This window comes from Rhineura floridana, chromosome 9, assembly GCF_030035675.1.
Source record: "Rhineura floridana isolate rRhiFlo1 chromosome 9, rRhiFlo1.hap2, whole genome shotgun sequence".
NCBI classification, from domain to species: domain Eukaryota; kingdom Metazoa; phylum Chordata; class Lepidosauria; order Squamata; family Rhineuridae; genus Rhineura; species Rhineura floridana.
In genome coordinates, this window is record NC_084488.1 from 12,481,278 (window position 1) to 12,502,091 (window position 20,814).

Sequence of the window (20,814 nt, forward strand, 5' to 3'; positions counted from 1 at the left end):
GGAGCAGGGTGAGAACGTCTGAGCACTGTGTTGCAGCACTCTGCACTTTCACATTAAAGCATAGTTTGTTTTTAAACTATGGCTTAATGTGACACATGAATGTCACATTCAATACAAGTGGGTCTGCAAACAAGACTAGTTTTAACCATTATTCTATGCCACTTTCAACAGTAACATGCCCTATTACGTGACACAGTTAAATCATGCATTGAGATCAAGGACTCCAAACACAATCCAGGCTTGAAGAGCCCACATAAGCATACCTAATCTTCAGGAAGACCTCTCCCTCAATCCAGTGCTGCATAAGAACTTGAGGCATACTGATGTGGGCAGAATTATAGCTGTGACCACTGTTAGTAGCTATCTCCAGCCCCACACAAAGTTCTTTCTAATCAAGAGCTCAAGCCAGGAGGACAAAGTAAAGTTCTGAAAGGAGACTGCTCAGAGATCTGGACATCACATATCTTTATTCTAGATCACAATTTAGATCGCTCATGTTAAAGAAATGTTGAGTTTTGAATCCTTAATTCTGACTTCATTCCTATATGGAACTTAAAGCCTCATTATGATGCATTAATTCACAAGTGTACGAGTCTAGCAAATCATCCACAAGGCTCCTTTGGCTCCACATAGTGCCATGACTTCAGTTTGAGAAATAACACAACAATCCAGTTCTCAAACAGTAAAATCCAATATCAACGTCAACTCACTAAGCTTCACCTTTTCCCACTATTTAAACTAATTAAAAAACTCAATTTCATAACAAAAACATTTAAATCATGAATTTAATGTTAATAAATTAATGATTAAAAATTAAGTCCATTAATTTCTTTATTTTTAAAATTAAACATGATTCATTCAGGAGAAATCTGAATGTCCTTTTTTTCCATATGGAAAAAATGGCAGATGTAGAAATCAACTATATTTGAACACCTTACTTATGGACTGCCTTCAAGTCGATCCCGACTTATGGCGACCCGGTGAATAGGGTTTTCATGGTAAGCAGAATTCAGAGGTGGTTTTACCATTGCCTCCCTCTGAGGCTGAGAGGCAGTGACTGGCCCAAGGTCACCCAGGGAGCTTCATGGCTGTGGGGATTCAAACCCTGGTCTCCCAGGTCATAGTCCAGCACTCTAATCACTACACCACACTGGCTCTCATTTGAACACCACAGTACCCTAAAAACCTCTATAACATACAACTGGAGGGACACAAATGGTGAGAGAAGAGAATGAGAACAGAGTCACATTTCCCAAATATCAGCAGTTTTAATATGTGAAGTTCAAGTTCAGTTCCTTTGTGATACAGAGCAACTTTATTACTGCAATATATGCCAAAACAGAAAATGCTGTACCGTGCAATCCTATGTCTACTCAGAAATAAATCCCACAGATTTCAATGGGACTTAGTCCCAGGCAAGTGGGTACAGGATAGCAGCATGAATAAACTTACCTTTCGTCCTATTGCACCATTTGGTTTTTTTGGAGGGGGAGGCTCAAAAATTCTCTGCTGCTGCTGTGGCGGAAGTGTAGAATATAATGGAATGATTTTAATGTCACCAACTTCAGGGCCTAGATCATCGATTTCACGCTTTATCCTCTTACAGGCTTCATCTATTTCCTACACAGACAAAAGTTTTTTTCCCATTTAATGCCTATGAAGACTTTTAAAAATAATCTTGCTACAAAACAGGTTATTTTTAACCTAATTTGACACTTGTTGAATCTTCAAAGGGACTTCTATAGCAGGCCAAGATGCCTCATATTCTTTATTCCAATGAGCATAACAACCTTATTTGCATTCAACACCCTTTTTCTTTTAGTCGTATTTCCTAATTAATTCTCTACAAATTGTACTAAAATTGAAATCTCTCACCCAGGAATATTAAACTGCACTCATGACCTTTTCAATTTTCAGAATCTAAAAGAAATTGATGTGCAAGATATTTTAAATAAGCCAATTAAGCTTTAATGTCACGTATCACTAATGCAATTATATGGAAGATTTGCTTCATTGTATCTAATGAGAACAAACACCTTTACAGTATAAACATAGATGCTCAAGAAGCAGATTCCTCTCAGTTCAAGTTATAACAGCTTATGACAGACCTCAGAACTCTACTGAAATTATTTTTTGCATCTTCTTAAGTAAAAGTCTGCAGGGAATTTGACCCTTAAGGCATTTCTTAACAACCTAAGAGCAACAGTCTCAAGAACTACAGAACAACTTGATCTGTCACATTATTACTAATACTAAAATGGATGAAAAAGTTGAACAGTTGTAGTTGTTCTTAAATAAGAATAAAAGTAAGATGTAGTGGGGCATGAACCATAAAGCACTTTATATGCGAAGGTTGTACAGAAATTATGATCCTACCACTTATTTGCCAATCAAAATTTTAATGAAGATGTCACTATCTTTTGTCTCCTGTTCTATTCAATAGTCTAGAATCACACCACCTACTGATCACTTTATAGTTATGAAAAATTTGCAATCTACGAAGCAAAACACACCCTCATTATTATGGGCAGGGAAGAGCATTATCTCTTTTTCAAATCAAAAAGGGGTGGGCTTTTTTTAGTAAGTTTCTTAATATGAAGTATCTTCTTACAAAAATGATTTACATATAAAAAGGTTAAATACTTTTATCTGGATTAGCATGCCCCCTACTGGTCTACTAAAACAGAAAGAAAGAAAAATATACTGAATGCTTTAACCTATGATTTAGGTAGCTTTTTGGTTGTTTTAAAAAGTTCAGACAACTTTCTAGTTATGTAAGAAAAAACATTTCAAAACAGGTCAAACCAAAACCCAATAGATTTATGATATCTAACAGAGTAGCATAAGAAGTTTGTTAGCCTCGCAGTAATCTGCTACAGATAAGCCATGTATTCTAGTACTTACTGCTTATACTCATAACGGCTATATTGTCTGTTATAATTAAAGTGCATGCATACTGTGACAACATTCGTTCAAATGCATCACAGACAATGTGGTTAAGATTGCTTTGTGAACTCAAAACTCTACCTGTGATGAAATACCAAGTTCAATACTTTCAATATTAAAACAGAAGAATCTGCACTTTCCATTTTAGAATATGGAACATGCCAAGGTAGATTTGTAAAGCCTATAGAAGCCAAAATTAAACAAGGCTGAAAGAACACAAACTATGGCTTCAAAATGGGGAGGGGAATAGTTTCTGTATGGCTAATGACTACTTGACCTTTCAGTAGTTCAGTTCCCCAAATATGTGCAGGAATCAGAGTGTGGTTCTACAGTTAGCTTGTCTGGATAGCTAAGGAATCTACTGGGAAACAGTAACTGAGGTGGCTTGGTCTGACCTCTGTTTTTGACAGGGTTGGGTCCTGCCATCTCTGCTGCAGAAAAGAGCAAAACCGCTGTTGGAATAGCAAGCGTAACTATGAACAAGAAGCTTTCTTCCACTGCAGAGAGTGGAAACAGGGCCACCTAAGCTACTATACAAGGTTCTCTGCACTTCCAAGAAAGGTTGCTAAGCAACAATGACAGGCTCTTAAGATATTTGTTTCTTCTGGGCACACCAATGAGCCGAAGTGTTGTCTCCCCAAGGAGAATGGAAGGAAAGTATTTTGCTCAGCTGTCTTTTCTTCCTGAGCAGCGTCTGCACTCAGCTGACCAGCTCCTGCAAAATTTCCTGTTCCTGGACTTCAACTGTGGAAAGAAAGGCTGAGGAAGTCCCGTGCATTTCCACCCTTGAAGTAATTTATATTATTACATGCCCACAGACATACATGCTGGACTGTGTACGCCAGATATACATGCGGCACCAATCGATAGCAGCCCAAAGCTTCCAACAGTGAAAGTAGGCAATATCCACTATACTGGGTAAGTGTAAATGACATTTTAAACACTCAAAGCAAGAAAAACACACTACATTAGGAAAGGAGTTTTTTTAAAAAATGTAGCTAAATGGGAGTTTCTCACTAGGAGAGCTCTGGCAGACATTCCAAAAATAATTTACGATTTTGTTCAGATTCATTTCACCAAAGCGATTTAGCTAACCAAGAGCAGCTTCTAATGCAACATTTTGGACTTGGGTATACACCCCAGCACGTAAAATAGTCATGGAAACAGAAAGACAGTACGCCCAATTCCACATTTTAAAGGGACACGCCGCAAATACACAAATATAGCCTTTCACAACTGACATTCATTCATACATTTGGGTACATATATCCTGGTGTAAAATGTTGCTCCAAAAGCTCCCTAATAGGCATCAACTAGTGAAACTAGAGTAATGATTCCTAACCTCCAGTGCAGGGGTCCAAAGCTCTTGTCTCACTGACCTCCCAAAAGAACATGCTGAAGAGCAAATTTCTCTGAAGTCTTTGAATGTCGTCAAAGCCACTATCCATGTGAGCAACTGACGTTGTGGAAAACTGTTTCATGTTATGGCTGCCACCCATAGGTCTTTCAATCAGCCTGCCATGTGGCTGCGGCAATTTAAGAATCAATGGACTAGTAGTAAGAGTTGACTAAAAAGAGTATGTGTAATCTAGCAGCAGATACACGGCATCTAATGGTGCTTTCCCTATCTCTTCATCCTATGAGATTTTTTTTGGCTCAAGTCAAGTACACAGTACCAGCTACGCTGCATGCAGAAGCAGCCAAATTTTAATTCAGAGTTTTTTCAGTTGTCTTCCCACATGACAATCATAACATAAAAGAATATCTATATAGGAAAATAATAAAAAGATTAAGAGTATCTGGGCTAAAGGTTACCTTTTATAATAGCAATCAGACTCTTCTAACCTCTAAATCGACCATAAAACCTATGGAGAACTAATTATCATGAAGCGTATATGCAATTCCTTGGTTTCAACTCCATCAAAGATGGAAAAGTAGTTAGGGTTTCAAAAGACAAAATGTCTTTTGTCTTCAGCTGCAGCAAGAATACATTAGATAACCGTCAGAACACATTAGTGTTAGTCCTAAACATATTTAGGACTACTGTGTCAGTACAGGTTCTCAACTGAAAAATCAGTAAATGCAACTCAACATTTGGACAACTGAAATAGTTTGCATATGTGTCTGGTTATAACGAGTACACAAGCATGCAATATGCAAAGCAATTCATTTGCTAGGCAATTTAAAGCAACTAAAGAAATCTTAGTTACTTCCATCTCTCTTGCAGTTTACATTGAAGAGCAGTGCATAAGCTGAATGACCAATTCATTTTCTACACGTTTTTGCAAAAAGATTTATTCCTCAGGTTCTGCTTTGCCTTTACTGTAGTTGTTTTTCATGATTTTTCTTGTCCTGCTACGAGTCACATACAATTTTTTTTAAAAGGTAATAAATTTTAACCTGTCTTTGTGAAAGTCTCTTCCCACATACACACTTACATTGTTTCACTAGTGAGGCAACTGCACACTTACAAGTTTGAAGTGGAAAAGCTAACGTTACGTACAGAGTAGTGACAAGCTTTTCTTTTTATTAGTAGCACATAAGAGCAATCCTGTCTGTTAATTCAAAAATCAGTAGTCTATACAAAATAAAGGTATACTCTTGGATCCCCAGGTTGTGACATGACCTTCAGAACATAGTCTGTTATTTTGAAAGTTATTTTTACAGTCACAGAGCTAACTCTCTGGGTTAGATTAGATAAATCTGTTCCATTTGACAAGGGAAAAGGAATGTGATTCTTAGACACAGAACAGCATATTTACAGATATTGTTCCAAATCAGGGCCTTAGCCAAATTTATTCCATGGGCAACTTCAGGGCATCAAAAGCTAGTGCTACTTTTCACCATGTATCTACAGCACAGTAAAGTCAGGAACCATTGCAACACATGACAAGATCTAGTGACACACTCATTCCTTCTGATCTTCTATATGAAGCTGAGCACAGCCGTCTAACCAAAAAGAAATGGCTACAACAGAGCAAGAACATCTTCAGCAACTACATTTGTAGCCCTGCAGAACTTGGAATAAGGCAATAGTACATTAACGAAGGAAGTACTAATTAGAGATGTAACATTTCCAGAAATTTTGAAGCCAAGAAAAAAACCATTGGGGGAGGGGGGTCGGAAAAATGTTTTTGGAAAAATTGAAAAAATGCAATATTAGCACTTTTTACAGATTGTCACCTTGTTACTTCAGAAACATCAAATATAATTATGTACAAGTCGGTTTGGCATAAAATTATCACATTTGGTATATTAAAAGTACATTGTATTCAAACAATTTTTACAAATTGAATTTACTTTTTAAAATTTTTACCTTTTTTTGTAACAAATGGAGCTACAAGCTCCTGAACTGTAAGGAACACCTGAACTGTAAGGAACCTCTTTCATTTTGCCAGTTTATAAGGAGCAGGCAAAAAACAATTTAAAAAAACAGAAGAAACCATGAACATTAATAACAAAGAAAATTATTTATGTCTCCACTAGTCCTCCACAGTGTCAAGCAGACATAAAGCACCCATTCCCATAAAAAGAACTGAGAAAAAGGGGGGACCAAGATTCAATGAAACATTTATTTATTTAATTACATTTTTAGACCGCCCTATAGCATTGAGCTCTCAGGGCGGTGTACAACAGAATAAAATACGTTTAAAATACGAGCAAGTGTGAATTTCATTATACAGTTATAAAACATGTTAAGCACAAGATTAAAAGATTAAAATAAGAATTTCAATTACAAAGTTTAAGCTTAATATGCATTTAAAATGCCTGGGCGAAGAGGTAGGTTTTTACCTGGCGCCAAAAAGATAGAAGGCGCCAGGCGTATCTCGTCAGGGAGGGCATTCCATAATTCAGGGGCCACCACTGAGAAGGCTCTAGATCTAGTTGTCGTTCTCCGGGCCTCCTTATGAGTCGGGACCCGGAGAAGAGCCTTCGAGGTCGAGCGAAGCGAACGGGTAGGCACATAGCGGGAGAGGCGTTCCACCAGGTATTGCGGTCCAATGCAGTTTAAGGCTTTATAGGTAAGAACCAACACTTTGAATCTGGCCCGGAAACATATTGGTAGCCAGTGCAGTTGGGCCAGAATAGGTGTTATATGGTCAAATTTCTTTGTCCCAGTAAGAACTCTGGCCGTAGCATTCTGCACTAGCTGAAGTTTCCGAACCGTCTTCAAAGGTAGCCCTACGTAGAGTGCATTACAGTAGTCCAATCTAGAGGTTACCAGAGCATGGATAACTGAGGCGAGATTCTCCCTGTCCAGATAGGGTCGTAGTTGGGCTACCAGCCGAAGCTGGTAGAACACATTCCGTGCCACCGAGGCTACCTGAGCCTCAAGTGACAGGAGCGGATCTAATAAAATCCCCAAATTATGGACCTGCTCCTTTAGGGGGAGTGTAACCCCATCTAGGGCAGGTCGGACATCAGCCATCTGGGCAGAGAGCCCCCCAACCAACAGCATCTCAGTCTTGTCAGGATTGAGCTTCAGTTTATTGGCTCTCATCCAGTCCATTATCGTGGCCAGGCAGCGGTTTAATACATCAACAGCCTCACCTGAAGAAGATGAAAAGGAGAAGTAGAGTTGCGTATCATCAGCATATTGCTGGAAACGCACTCCAAATCTCCTAATGACCTCGCCCAGAGGCTTCATATAGATATTAAAGAGCATGGGGGACAGAACTGAGCCCTGCGGGACCCCATACTGGAGTACCCAGGGACTCGAGCAATGCTCCCCAAGCACCACCTTCTGGAGACGACTGCTAGGCAGTGCCTCCAACTCCCAAATCGAGAGTCGCTCCAAAAGAATACCATGGTCGATGGTATCAAAAGCCGCTGAGAGATCAAGGAGAACCAACAGAGTTACACTCCCTCTGTCTTTCTCCCGACAGAGGTCATCATACAGGGCGACCAAGGCCGTTTCTGTACCAAACCCCGGGCGAAAGCCCGATTGAAATGGATCCAGATAATCAGTTTCATCCAAGAGAGCCTGGAGTTGGCAAGCGACCACACGCTCTAGAACCTTGCCCAAGAATGGGACATTTGCTACCGGCCTATAGTTGTCAAGATTATCAGGGTCCATTTTATTCATCATGCTAAAATAAAACATTCCATAATCCATTTTTTCTTCTTTTTTCCAATTTTTCAGAAAAAACAGAAACAAAAGCTTCAGGAAAAAAATGGGGAAAAACTTTTTTTTCCTGAACTTTTCTAGGTTTTTTCCGGGCCTTCATATCTCTAGTACTAATACAGAATGCAAATCCCAGTAATAACAACTCTTCTATACCTTGTCCCCTTGTGCTGGAAGGCAGGATTAGCTTCTGCAAGGAGTTTAAGAGCCACTATGCAATCACATTCCTGGAATGTTGGGAGACATGGGAGTTCTATGCACCAGGCTCTTTATCTCTTTAGCTTCTTTTGCACGAATAGAATATACAGAGAATCATACAGCTCGCCTCACACGAAGAGAGCAATTGAATTGCTGTTTCATATGTCCAGGCAGACAGGAGCACAGCTTCTTTAACTGGGGGAGCCATACTGCTGAATCAAATGACTAAGGACACTGGTGACTGCTCCCAGCTCCAATGTACCAGCATGCAGCAAGAGGCTTAAGTTAATGGAAGCTGTAGGGGAGGAACACCTCAGCATAAACACTTCTATCCACAAACACTCAGTGAATCACAGTCACCCAGCAACTGCCACAATAAAGATGCTTTTACCCATCAATATTCCAAGATTGTGGATAGGGATTACAGATATTTTGTCAAGCATAAATGCACTTAAATTTCATCCTATGATCCTGCTTTACAGATAGTCACTACTGAGCACTGGTTCACAAATTTCTCAAATATTAAGCTGGTATATGTTGCAACAGAAATAAGTAGGAATCCCATTTCAGGCCATTTTTGGATACAAAAATGAAGATATATATATAAAGGGAAATTTAACACAGAGTTAAACATTGTCTCTTTTCTTAAATGGTAAAACTTAATTGAATCATCTGATAGCAAATTTCTAACAGGGAAAGGTATGGTTTTAGAAAAATAAAGAATCTCTCTCTTAACAGAGAACTCCTGTATCATGACAATATTTGTCAAACACCAGGTCAGGAAAGGCAAGCCTCACTCCGGTACTTCTAGATTAGGTCATTTCTAGAGTTGGCAATGAAGCAAAGTGAAGTAAAATTCAGATACAACTTCCTCACAGTGCAGTGAGAACATTCTGGTGGCAGTTAAAGGACTCTTTTTAAAATATTATTTATTGTTACAGGAAGATAGAAGCAAAACAAAAGATTAAGAAGAAGGAATTTAAAATGGTGTGGGGCCAAATATTCCACCACAGAAGAGAGGGGAACACCTGTTGACTTGCAGAGGCAAATTATGAGAGTTTTAGATATTATGTCATAACATAGAAATTGTTCCAAGAGACATTGCAGAGAGGAAAAGAAGGCTGTCCCACTGGCCAAGGATGACAGTCATCTCCCCACCCTCAACAATGACTCTTGGAACAATCCTACATCGTGATATTGCCTGACGGGAATGATGCTTTCTGTCTGCAGTTAGGACAGAATGATGCCTGGTGGTTCGGGTAGCTTCATCGCTGCTGTAAGTGGTGGCAGCTTTTTGTGTGTTGTTTTAAAATCTAGAAACCCTTGGCCACCTTGGCTTGCACAGTAAGGTTCCTCCACTCTAAAAATTATTAAACACCCTCCCCAGCTCAAATACTATAACAATGTTCAGGGGGTACTTTCTCCTGACCCCAACTGCAACCCGATGACAAGGTCTGGGCTGGACACTGCACTGTAAGGAAGTCGTAACCAAAAATATGTGAAAATCACTACTGAAGAATAGTGGAATAAGGTATACCATATCCACCAGTTAGAGAGAAAACCATTTTAAACTGTTTTCAAATAGTCTTTGACTTCCTCCAAATTAAGTACATGCAAAAGCATTATTTCAGATTCATGTTGGTGCTGCTTAGAACCTAATGTACATGATATTCATATGTATTAGCTGTCAGTAGTTCAGGACTTTTGGCAAGTCACCAAGTTCAGATCATAACATCATTTTCTTTGCCTATGTGTTCTCTGTATCTTCTTTTAGCATATACAAAGGATATAATGCTTGAAAAGTCTCAAGAACAAGAGAATAATTTGTTACAGCAGCTAGATTAGATAGTTGAGTATAGTTAGAAGCCTGATTTGAACAGAAATGGTACACACTATTCTTTGTTGAAACCACACATCTACTAAGGTTTAAAGAAAACAATCAGGAAAAACTTTTCAAGCAACAGAAATCTTTTTCAATTGCTCTGATGTTCATTCTAATTCAGAATGTACTTTTGGGATGCTATTACTATACTCATTGTTACTTGCCTTTTTAAAGCAGTATTTTTTTAATTAGTCATAAAATTATTTGGGGCAATATGTAACAAAGTCATTCCACTAGCACAACAGCCAGTCTGCTAGCAGAAGCTTTCTTCTGATTGTCACAGAACCATCAAATCGAATGGGTGTCTTACACTCATGAAATATGTTGACATATAGCTTCTTTTAATGTTCATTAATGATTCTGGTAACTGCAGCTTTTCCAAATGAAACATTTTTTTAAAAAAGAAACATTCTTGCTTATCAAGTTCTGAGCAGAAACCAATTATGAGGTTATGCAAAACCCATACAAAGAAAGAAAATACGCCTTCAAAAGCAAGCAGTATTTTTCTTAGTCTATATTTTGACTACTGTTAACCTATTTAGTATGTTTCAACTGTAATCCACTCCAATTTTTTTTTATGAAATTCTCTCACGGTTGAAGAATAAGCAATTGGGTACTTGTAAGAGAAAATACTTTCTTAATATGCTTCAAAAACTTCATATATGACTAATTGCAATTCTTATAAGAATCATGAAAAAAATACCTCTTGCCCAGTGAGAAAAAGTAGAAGATCTCCTTCCTCCTCTTCGCACATATGAATCTGGATTACTGTACGAATAGCTGCCTCAAGGTAATCCCTTTCCGGTTCTGGAGTATAAAAGATCTCCACAGGATGTGTACGGCCAGGAATAGTGAGGAGAGGACAGTTGTCAAAATAAATTTGAAACTTGCCAGCATCAAGAGTGGCACTCATAACTATAACCTACAATATTAAAGGGCAAACACATTATTTTTAACTTGGGTCCACCAAGTACACTAAAATGCAATTTGAATATCAAATCCAACATGGTCACAATGTTACATTGCTGTTTGTTTAGGTTATAATCCTATGTAGAGTCACTTGGGAAACACATTGAGGCTTCTGTATAAATACACACAGGATTGTACTCATATTTGTCAATATAGCATAATATAATAATAATAATAATAATAAAACTAAATCCTGACAAGACCGAGGTGTTGCTCGTGGGAGAAAGAAGTTGCTAAGATTACAAACCTAAGCTTTTCATTTTTTATTTATTTTTTATTAGATTTATATCCTGCCCCTCCTCCCAGTAGGAGCCCAGGGTGGCATTATAATCATAATTTATAATTATGGATTATAAAGTTCCCACTATGAACAAATTTCAGCCACACACACAAAATTTAAACCTTATTTAACAGTGTGCAAAGCAATCAGTATTGACAACATCTTCTACAAACATGTTTTGCGACATTCTACATTTGATATATACTACTGACCTTTAAATCAGATCTTTGCCTTACAACCTCTTTTAGAACTCCCATCAAAATATCAGTAGCCAGTGTTCTTTCATGGGCTTCGTCAAGAATTATTACTCCATAACGTTCCAGCAAAGGGTCATTCATAGCTTCACGTAGTAACATACCATCAGTCATGTACCTGAACAGGAAACCAGTATTTTAATTCCAGATACAGGGAACGTTTAGATAAATTGCGTCTTCCCTTACTTCATTCAGATGATATTCTTAACTTTCTCCCATCTGCTCCTTCCTGAAGTTGAAGTATTAAACTGTACACAATCCAATGTTTTTGCCAATGTTGCCCTTCTACACTTGGTCATTCATTAACGACGGAGGTTCCAGAAAGACATGCCTGGCTGCTAGGGGAAGCACAATGTCATTCCCAGCTTTTGTCTGTTTCTTTGACAGTGGTAGGAAAGAGGAATACCACACAGAGCCCTTTTTATCACTGCCATTTGTGCGTGTGTGCAAGTACACATGCGTGCAGGAAGCAGAAATTTAGTGTTGTGGCACCTATCCTTTGGAATTCCGTCCCCTTAAATATTAGATAGGCACCATCTCTGTTATGGGCCTTAGGGATTTGCATAATCCTCCACCTTAACACAGGGAGAAGGTAACAAATTAATTGGATTATATCACACATATTTGCACGTATCTCCCAAATCACCCAATCAAACATTCCTATTCTTTCCTGAGACAGACTGGGTAGTCCAAGAGATACCACGTACAAATAAATGTGACAAAGTACAGTGTAGCTTAGTGGTTATTTTCTCCATTCACTGAGTGGAGCAAATATATGAATGTCCAAAGCTCTTCCCAGTGAGCCGGCCATTTCCCAAGATTCCTCCCCCCCCGCAAAAACAAATAAGCAAAAAAATCCCCTTTTAAATGAGAAGGTTGTTGATTTTAGTGAAATATAGCAGTCAATACTTACTTCAGAATAGTTTTTGCACTACTGCAGTCTTCAAATCGAATAGAGTAACCAACTTCTTGTCCTAGCATCACATCCATTTCATCAGCAACTCGCTGTGCCACACTCATTGCAGCAACTCTTCTGGGCTGGGTACATGCAACACCTCTCTTTGGGCCTGGCAGTGACCGCATATAGTCAACACACCACTGAGGGATCTATCAGGAAAAATCGTCAGTTGATTATTTATATTTTTAAAACAATTTTTACAACATTAGGAAGCAAGGGCACCAGAAGAAAGCATTAAAGAAGCAATTTAAATGCACATTAAAATGACCAAATATGATAGCCATTGATGATTATGAAACTAGGTTTTGAAGTACTTCACCTAGACCATGTATTTAACTACTAAAGATAAATTTCTGTCTTTTAGACACTCACTATTCAAATAAAGTCTAAATCTATGCCAAAGCATTCAGTTTGTGACTCCATTAGTCAGAAAATTGACTCAAAGATGGCATTAATATATCTGAGAAGCTGTAAATTTATATGAAAGAAGTGATTTTCTTAACAGTGCAAAAGATCTGCCATTTATAAAGACATGAAGGTACCTGGGTTTAATATAGTCTAACAAGAGACAAAAGCCAGGCTACATAATACGAACAGGGACAGAGATAAAATTTACCCAAATTTAATTCACTCAAAAACAAAGTGTTAAATATTTTTCCAGTCTACTTTATTTAGTCTACAAACATTAAATACAACACTATTTCATAGGAGAGCATCACCATGTAAAACATACAACCTCCATCCCCACACACACAATATCTTTTTTAAAGTGTCAGTGTAGCAAACTGAATATAAGGGCTTCAACGCAAAGTGGCTCAAAAATTTTAATATTTAATAGGACAAATGCCATTCTGAATGCTGTTTTTGTAAATTCATCTGTGATACTAGGAGTTGTTGAATGAAGGGTGGAGGGAGGAAGAGGCAAGGAAGATTATCTCTGGACTGCATCAAGGGTCAAGAACCTACTTAAAGACAACCAGAGGAGGAGCAGCTTCAGAATAAGAGTAAATAGTCTGCAATTTCATGTAAGCTTTTGCCTTGCATCTGTCTTGACAAAGTGAAAATGCAGAGACAGCAACTTGAAGGTTTGCCTGAATTAAATGTTTAATAAATCAGAAGAACAATGAATTCATGTTAACGTTCTGTGGGGACTAAGCAAAATATTCTAAACTAGAGAACTAACGGTGATGCCACAGCTAACAACTTAAGACACACTGACATCTCTGAGGAGATGTAAGATACCTATTTTTATTTTAAGACACCTAATACATGAGCAAGAAAGCTGAAAGATAAGAACTAAAAGAAATTACTACAACTCGGATACTCAGTCTGGTGGCTGGTTGGAAAGTATCCTCATCAAGCTGGAAAATATATTAAGTTAAGATCCAATGAGTGTTTAACCCAACTCTAGGATCCTCCTGACTACCAACACAATCTTCTTGCCTGGAAAAAAAAAAGCTATAGCCTCTAACTATCGGTCTAAGTGTTCAGCTCTGTAACTTTCTACATTTCCTACAGCGGTCTTTGAAAGGCGGTACAACTTTATCCCAAATGAAGATTATGGAAGGAGACTGAATCACTGGAGTATTAATACTTATATGCCCCTGTATTAGGCAGAAATGACTGGCAAACACCACTGACAAAATGAATTCCTGACCTGTGGCAAAGAAAATTGAATATCTTATCTGTGGGGAAGATCCATCCACAATATATAATGTAGTTGTGTTTGAGCATTTGACAAATAATTTTAAGTGTGGCTTTTATTCAAGTGGACGTAATGTCCTGTCACTTTGGTGAGATGGCCTGTGTTCCTAAAGTCAACAGGCTGACTATTTAAGACATATCTACAGAATGCAAGCCAGAACAAAAACTATACAATCAATTAGGGATACTTTTTGGCAACTGTTCAGTCTAGTACAATTATGCAAAAAAGGTATTTGCAAAACTACAGAAAAATTACAGATTTACTGTCTGGAAGCCAGGCAGCTAAATAGGTTGAAATTTAATCCAAAAGATGAGGATCTCAACCATAAGACTTCTGCATTAGATATTTATAGTGTGGAATTGCCCTGCTTCATTCACTCACTCATCCAGTCACTGTTATCTTATGTTTTCCTGAGGTGGTTCAGTCTTTTTTTCCCCAGATTGTAGAAAGTCTGACTTTTTTCAGAAGAATGAATGAGCGGTTCAATCTCAACAGGTATATACGCCTTTAGCCCTATTCTGTCTTTTTAAAAGGGTAAAGGGGCAGTTTTTTTATGTGGGCAGTGACATTTCAGGAAATGAACCTATCATAGCTCAGCATACTCCATTTGTGTTTTTTTAAAAAACAAATCCTTGCTAAAGCACTTTATGATAGTATGGTGCTGTAACACCACATTGCTATAATGACAATTTATTATGGCGCTACAGCAACATACCTCTTTCATTTTTTTAAATGCATCTGGAAAAATATTTCATTTATTAAATTGATTAAAGAATAAAAAACGGGAGGGAATGGCACCCACCACGTATGTGATAATGAATGCATGCTGAACTTCAAATGACTCCATCATAACTGGTATATTACAAGGCCCCAGAACTTCCTATCAGCAAATGGCTTCAGAATTCAGTGGTCACAATCAAGGGATTCCCATACAGAAGAAACCTTACATCCCAGACTGCTAGGCTGTGATTTAAACTCCTGGCAGGACTGGGGCTGCCAATTGTGTCTAACAAGATTGGCAGGTGCATACATACAACCTCCTGAATGCCTGTTTGGGTAAGAATACAGCCTGCCATTTATCAAGTAGTAACTTACCATACTATGTGCAGGAATCACTTCATAAGCTAATCATCTGTACTGTACTGCCAAGTGGTAACAATCTTAACATTTCCTTGCTTCTCTGGGCATCGGATCAGGTACAAAAGTAAATTCAGATTTTCCTTACCACTCAGCAGGACAATACCACTAACTGGGTTACAACCTGCTTACATGTACACTGTGCTAAAATAGGATTTGCACATCTGCCAATTGACTGAGCAAATATTCCAAGAATACCACTAGACAGATGGCAGCTTCCTCTTTAAAAAAAACACAAAAAACCATTATAGTGCCACTTGATAGCAAGCCATGGATGAAGGCAGCTTGCTCCCTAACTTTGTAGTATTCAGAGGAAAGCCTAGAACAATTGCAAAGGTCCTTTACTTGCCACCTGCTATAACTGCAAATGTTTTCAAAAAGAAATACAAGCAGTCATCAGTTGCAAAGGCCACTGTCTAGTGCAGCCTTTCCCAACCAGTGTGCCTCCAGATGTTGTTGGACCACAATTCCCATCTTTCCTGACCATTGGCAATGCTGGCTGAGGCTGATGGGAGTTGTGGTCCATCAACATCTGGAGGCACACTGGTTGGGAAAGGCTGGTCTAGAGCATGGTGAATACATCTTTGTATGAGAGGATAGTGCCTACTGCTTTAGAGGAGGCAGTGGAGTATCAGGCTAGGGTCAGGAAACAAGTTCAAATCATCACTCAACGTTAAGATCATTAAGCACTGTTGGCCCCACACTCTTACAATAACCTACCTCACAAAGTATAGGTACCCCACAAGTATAAAATGGGGCAACTATCTATACCAATTCTGCACTCCTTGGGAGAAGGGCAGAAATGCAACATAAAAAATAATTACATTTTTTAAAAGTTAATGTGATTGTTTCACACTAGCAGCTAATTTATTTTTGTAATTAGCATCAGTATGAAAACTGTCAATTATCATCCACTTTGTTATTTTCATAACATTAATGCTTGTTATTTGACCAGTCAACTGACTGACCCCTAGGCAAGTTACCATTTAGCAAAGCATTATCTGGACCCTGATTTTTTACAATATTTCCATTTTATGTGGGCTAAATGCCTCCACAAGAAAGAAAAGGCTAGGATATTCAGAATTCTCCAGAGAATGCAGATTAATAGCCACATAACCATTATCTCATACCGATTATGAAACAGTATTTTAGATATCCAAGATGATAATTAATCTTTAATAGCCTTTAATAGGAACACAAGCATTCACTATATCATACTTTCCATCTTCGTCTTAGGGCCGAGTTTTTTCCTACAAAACTGAATGTTCTTAAGTGGTGCATATTAATGCACTGGGGCATTATTTTGCCTGCATATGAGAATTTTTTTCATATAATGGAGGAAAAAACTTTTGAATATCTCCCATTGACAGAGACTAGAAAGAGCCCAAGCACAGTACATACTTCACTCATTGATATCTGTAGGATTAATCATGGCTGTAAAGCTGATGACGTGAGATATACACCAAATGTGAACCAAGAGTAAATACACAGAGTATTTTGCCCTGCAACAAGTCTGTCTCTGTGAAGCATTTTAAAATATTGTATCTTTTCCGTAAACTCCCACATAACACTGTCCCCCACACCTATGACTTTTGGGAGCAATATGTTCACCACACCTGTACTGGTAGAGCTCACGCTAGTATAAACAAGACTGCAATCTACAAAGGTAATAAATACACATTTTCTATTTTCCAAGGATATAAGGCAAAATAACTCAACTGCTATTAATAAACTAGATTTGGAATGCAGATTTTTTTTTGCACATAGCCAGTAGTAAATTTAAGAAAAATCTGATTATGAATAAGCACCTGCCCCCATTTTCCTACCATTATTATAAGTCCACCACATGTAAGTAACCAGAATATCAGTTATTTGTAGATTAACGCAAGCTTATATTAAGCAATTCCAGCCTCACTGAACCTTTTATGAAGAGGTAACAAACCCTGAAGAGACAGACTGACTACCAGAAATGGGGGAGGAAAGTGAAATCTCATTACATCATTTTCTAGTCATTAAGCAACTAAAAGGTTCATTAAACAGAACTTGCTCAAAAGGGTAAGACCTGTGATGTGTCACTGCACAATAAATTCCTTTAAGGACACTGAAATATTGCTAGTACAACACTGAATAATTTCACAGAACCATTCAAGACATTTAACACATATCATGCACCACCACACCTTCACAAATAAATAATAAAGGCTGAAAAAGAACTTACCTGTGTTGTTTTACCAGAACCCGTCTCACCAACAAGTACAAAAGACTGGTGTCTGATCAGAATATCAGTAAATCTTTCCTTATATTCCCAGACAGGGAGCTGAAGCCGTTTCTTTAAGATCTCATAATAACGAGGTGTATGTGGTAGGTTTGTAAATGGATTAATACCCTGCGGAAGTACAGCCGGCTTTAAAGGTGGTAACCCAACACCAGCAATGAGTGCAGAATTGGTTGATGGGCGTAAATCCTTTTCCTTTTCTCTTTCCCTGTCACGATCTCGATCTCGATCCCTGTCACGGTCTTTGGACCGGTCATCACGATCCCGTTCACGATCTCGATCCTTCCTAAATGATTTTCCGGACAAAAAGATGTGTAACATTGAAATAAGTACACAGTAAAGAGTCCTTATTACAAGAGAAATGCACAAAGAAGGGGGAAATCAATAGGAAGCTACAGCATGATGGGCAGAACTAGTTCGTTCATTTTGATCTGCATCAGTGGCATCACATAGCATGGATGAATCTTCCACTAAAGGCAACCACAAGTCCACCTACTTGCATGCTGCCAACTGAGTCACAACTATGTCTTTGGCAGCAATTTTTCTCCATTTCTTCCACCTTAAAAAGACACGTGAAATTGAGAAAAAGATATTCTGTAAACCAGACTTCCCCAACCAGGTGCCTTAGAGATGTTTTCGACTACAACTCCCATGACCACTGGCCAGGGATTACAGGAGTTGTTCAAAACATCTAGAGGGCAACCTCCCTCTAGCGTTTAGTACTCCATCCATATTCCAGAAGGTTATCCTGGGGACTATCTGGAATACCCACTCCAGCACCCGGAGGTCCTATATAGAGGACTGTAAATGCCAGTACACTTCAATTATATCACTGGCATGCACCACAAACACATCACTGGCAGGCACCAACAGCTAGGCATCTGAAAAGGCCAAGACCCTGACCAGGAAGTCTCTTCAAAACTAGGCAGAGCCTGCAGCAGATTCTGGCAAATCCCTCTGAAAATCCTTGTCGAATCTGGACAGAATCCATCTTTGGCTGAATTCATTAGCAACTCCACTTCCATAGTGCAATGACACATGCATCACAAGAAGCAGTAATTATTGCAAAGTTAGACTTACATAATAAAATAGAACCACAACCAAAGTTATTTTTCTAGAGCACAACAGCTACAATCTGGCTTGAGTGCACTGTGATCCAGACTAGAGGGCAATCAATATCAAGGATGAATGGAGAACATCCTACTGATGTTCCATAGCATTGTTGTGCCTGTTAGCTGCCCTTGGCCTGAGAAGGACTAGACTGTGCCAACAGATTCCAAAAAAGGCTCACAAAAGCTTGGAAACAAATATAAGAGCTTTAATTATCTTTGAAAAAGCTATGTATAGAGATCTAACATTTTCAAAGTGGAGGTAACCTCAATACACACATTTGACTGAAATATGGTAGGTAGTTTTGATTTTCCCTCATACTTCTTGGAAATGCACACATCTATGTTCCTATTGCTTCCAGATTAACTTTCCCTCTATATAAGATATTCTAGAATGATGAACCATGACCATGTCAACCAAGGAAGGACAAGTCACTCTTGGTTTTCAGGATAGTGTACTTAGTCATTAACTAAGTCAATAAAAACTAGGCTTTCCAATTTCTGTTCCTGCTTGCTGAACAAGTGGAAACGCCAATGCAGTGCATAAACGCCTTTTCCTTGAAGCAGATAAACAATAACTAAGGAACAAAGCACTGGGGTTTCAAACTCTCTACTTTAAAGGAATTGCTCTCACACTGACATCTACCAACGTATGCCATACATCTACAACTGAACTCTTGTGTAATGCACCAGATTCCTGGAGGTGTTCTAAGGTGCTCAATTCCTGGAGGTGTTCTAAAGTGCTCAATCAGTTCACACAAGGCACTGGCCATGTATCTTGGGCTTCACTATTGCTCCCTATGAATGGAGAGTACACCTAGAACCAGGGCTGTGGAGTCAGTACGCCAAACCTTCGACTCCCAACTCCTCTATTTTCCTACTGTCCGACTCCCACTCTGACTCTTTCATAAATGGCAAATGTATATTAACTAGTAATAACAAATTTACTATAGTAAAATGGTAGCACAAGGCATTTCATCACCACCATGTGAATCATCAGGCTAGATTGATAGAACATAAAATATATTTATTTGATTCAAATTTCTGAACAAGAAAACTTTCCTAAATTCTATGGAAGTTTTTATTTTGAAGTCGGAGTCGGTACATTTCTACCGACTCCAACTCCACCCAAAATTGCTTCCGACTCCACAGCCCTGCCTAGAACACATCCAAGACTGCATATTCAACAGGCAATCTGTAGTAGTCTTGTCTTTTAGGGAAGTTGTCTCCAATTATTAATCTTCTCACCAGAGAAACCCCTGAAAAGCATCCAAACTGGCCATGTGGATAAAATTTTCTAATTCATAGATCTCTTAAACAATTGTGCATACTAAATGGTTGTCATAATAAAACATCCACTTCCAACTACATTACAGCCTATATACAATCTAAATCCAAGGACTCTAGTCATGCAGACAATGTGCCTTTTGCACTATAACCTGCTTAAAGACAAAGGAGCAACTGTAAAATTAAGGACTTCTGTTTGGCTCTGTCTCTCCCACCCAAGCCAAAGATGTCAGTGGAAGCCACAATACAACAATGACACAGAGAAAGGAATCTAACCAGCCATGGGAGCAAAGGGAAAACTTGGTACGGGGATAGAATCTTCTTCGACAACTCTGCATTTCATGTATGGGTTAGTATTTTGTGGCACTGCCCTCTGCAAATGAAGAAAAAAATTATATCCTTCTACACTTGAAGGCACATAACAACAACAAAAGTTATTTACTGCAATACTGCATCTTAGCTTTGTGACCAATCAAGTTTCTGGCTATTATATTGGAGGCCTTTCCCAAGTTTTATTCATTGCTAGCTTTCCAACACTTCAACATTGTGTAAGATCTCTTACGTTTAGCTGTGTAACATGAAACAACTGCTTTATAGTACTACATTTCCATAAATTATATAGAAGCTATTGTTCCTTTTGACTATTAACTGATGTTAATCTAGTGATATAAACAGCAGCGGTATTAACT

General features: G+C 38.4%; 1 protein-coding gene across 1 annotated transcript in view; it reads right to left on the bottom strand.

The window, feature by feature from the left end:
* The window catches only part of DHX15 (DEAH-box helicase 15), a 96,516-nt gene that overhangs the window by 53,724 nt on the left and 21,978 nt on the right, over window positions 1–20,814 (bottom strand). The window contains exons 2-6 of the mRNA XM_061585223.1: window positions 17,673–18,015; window positions 12,568–12,761; window positions 11,613–11,772; window positions 10,855–11,073; window positions 1,453–1,620 (exon numbers count right to left, since the gene is read on the bottom strand). Of these exons, the coding sequence (XP_061441207.1) occupies window positions 1,453–1,620; window positions 10,855–11,073; window positions 11,613–11,772; window positions 12,568–12,761; window positions 17,673–18,015 (1,084 nt within the window). The remainder of the gene's footprint in view (window positions 1–1,452; window positions 1,621–10,854; window positions 11,074–11,612; window positions 11,773–12,567; window positions 12,762–17,672; window positions 18,016–20,814) is intronic.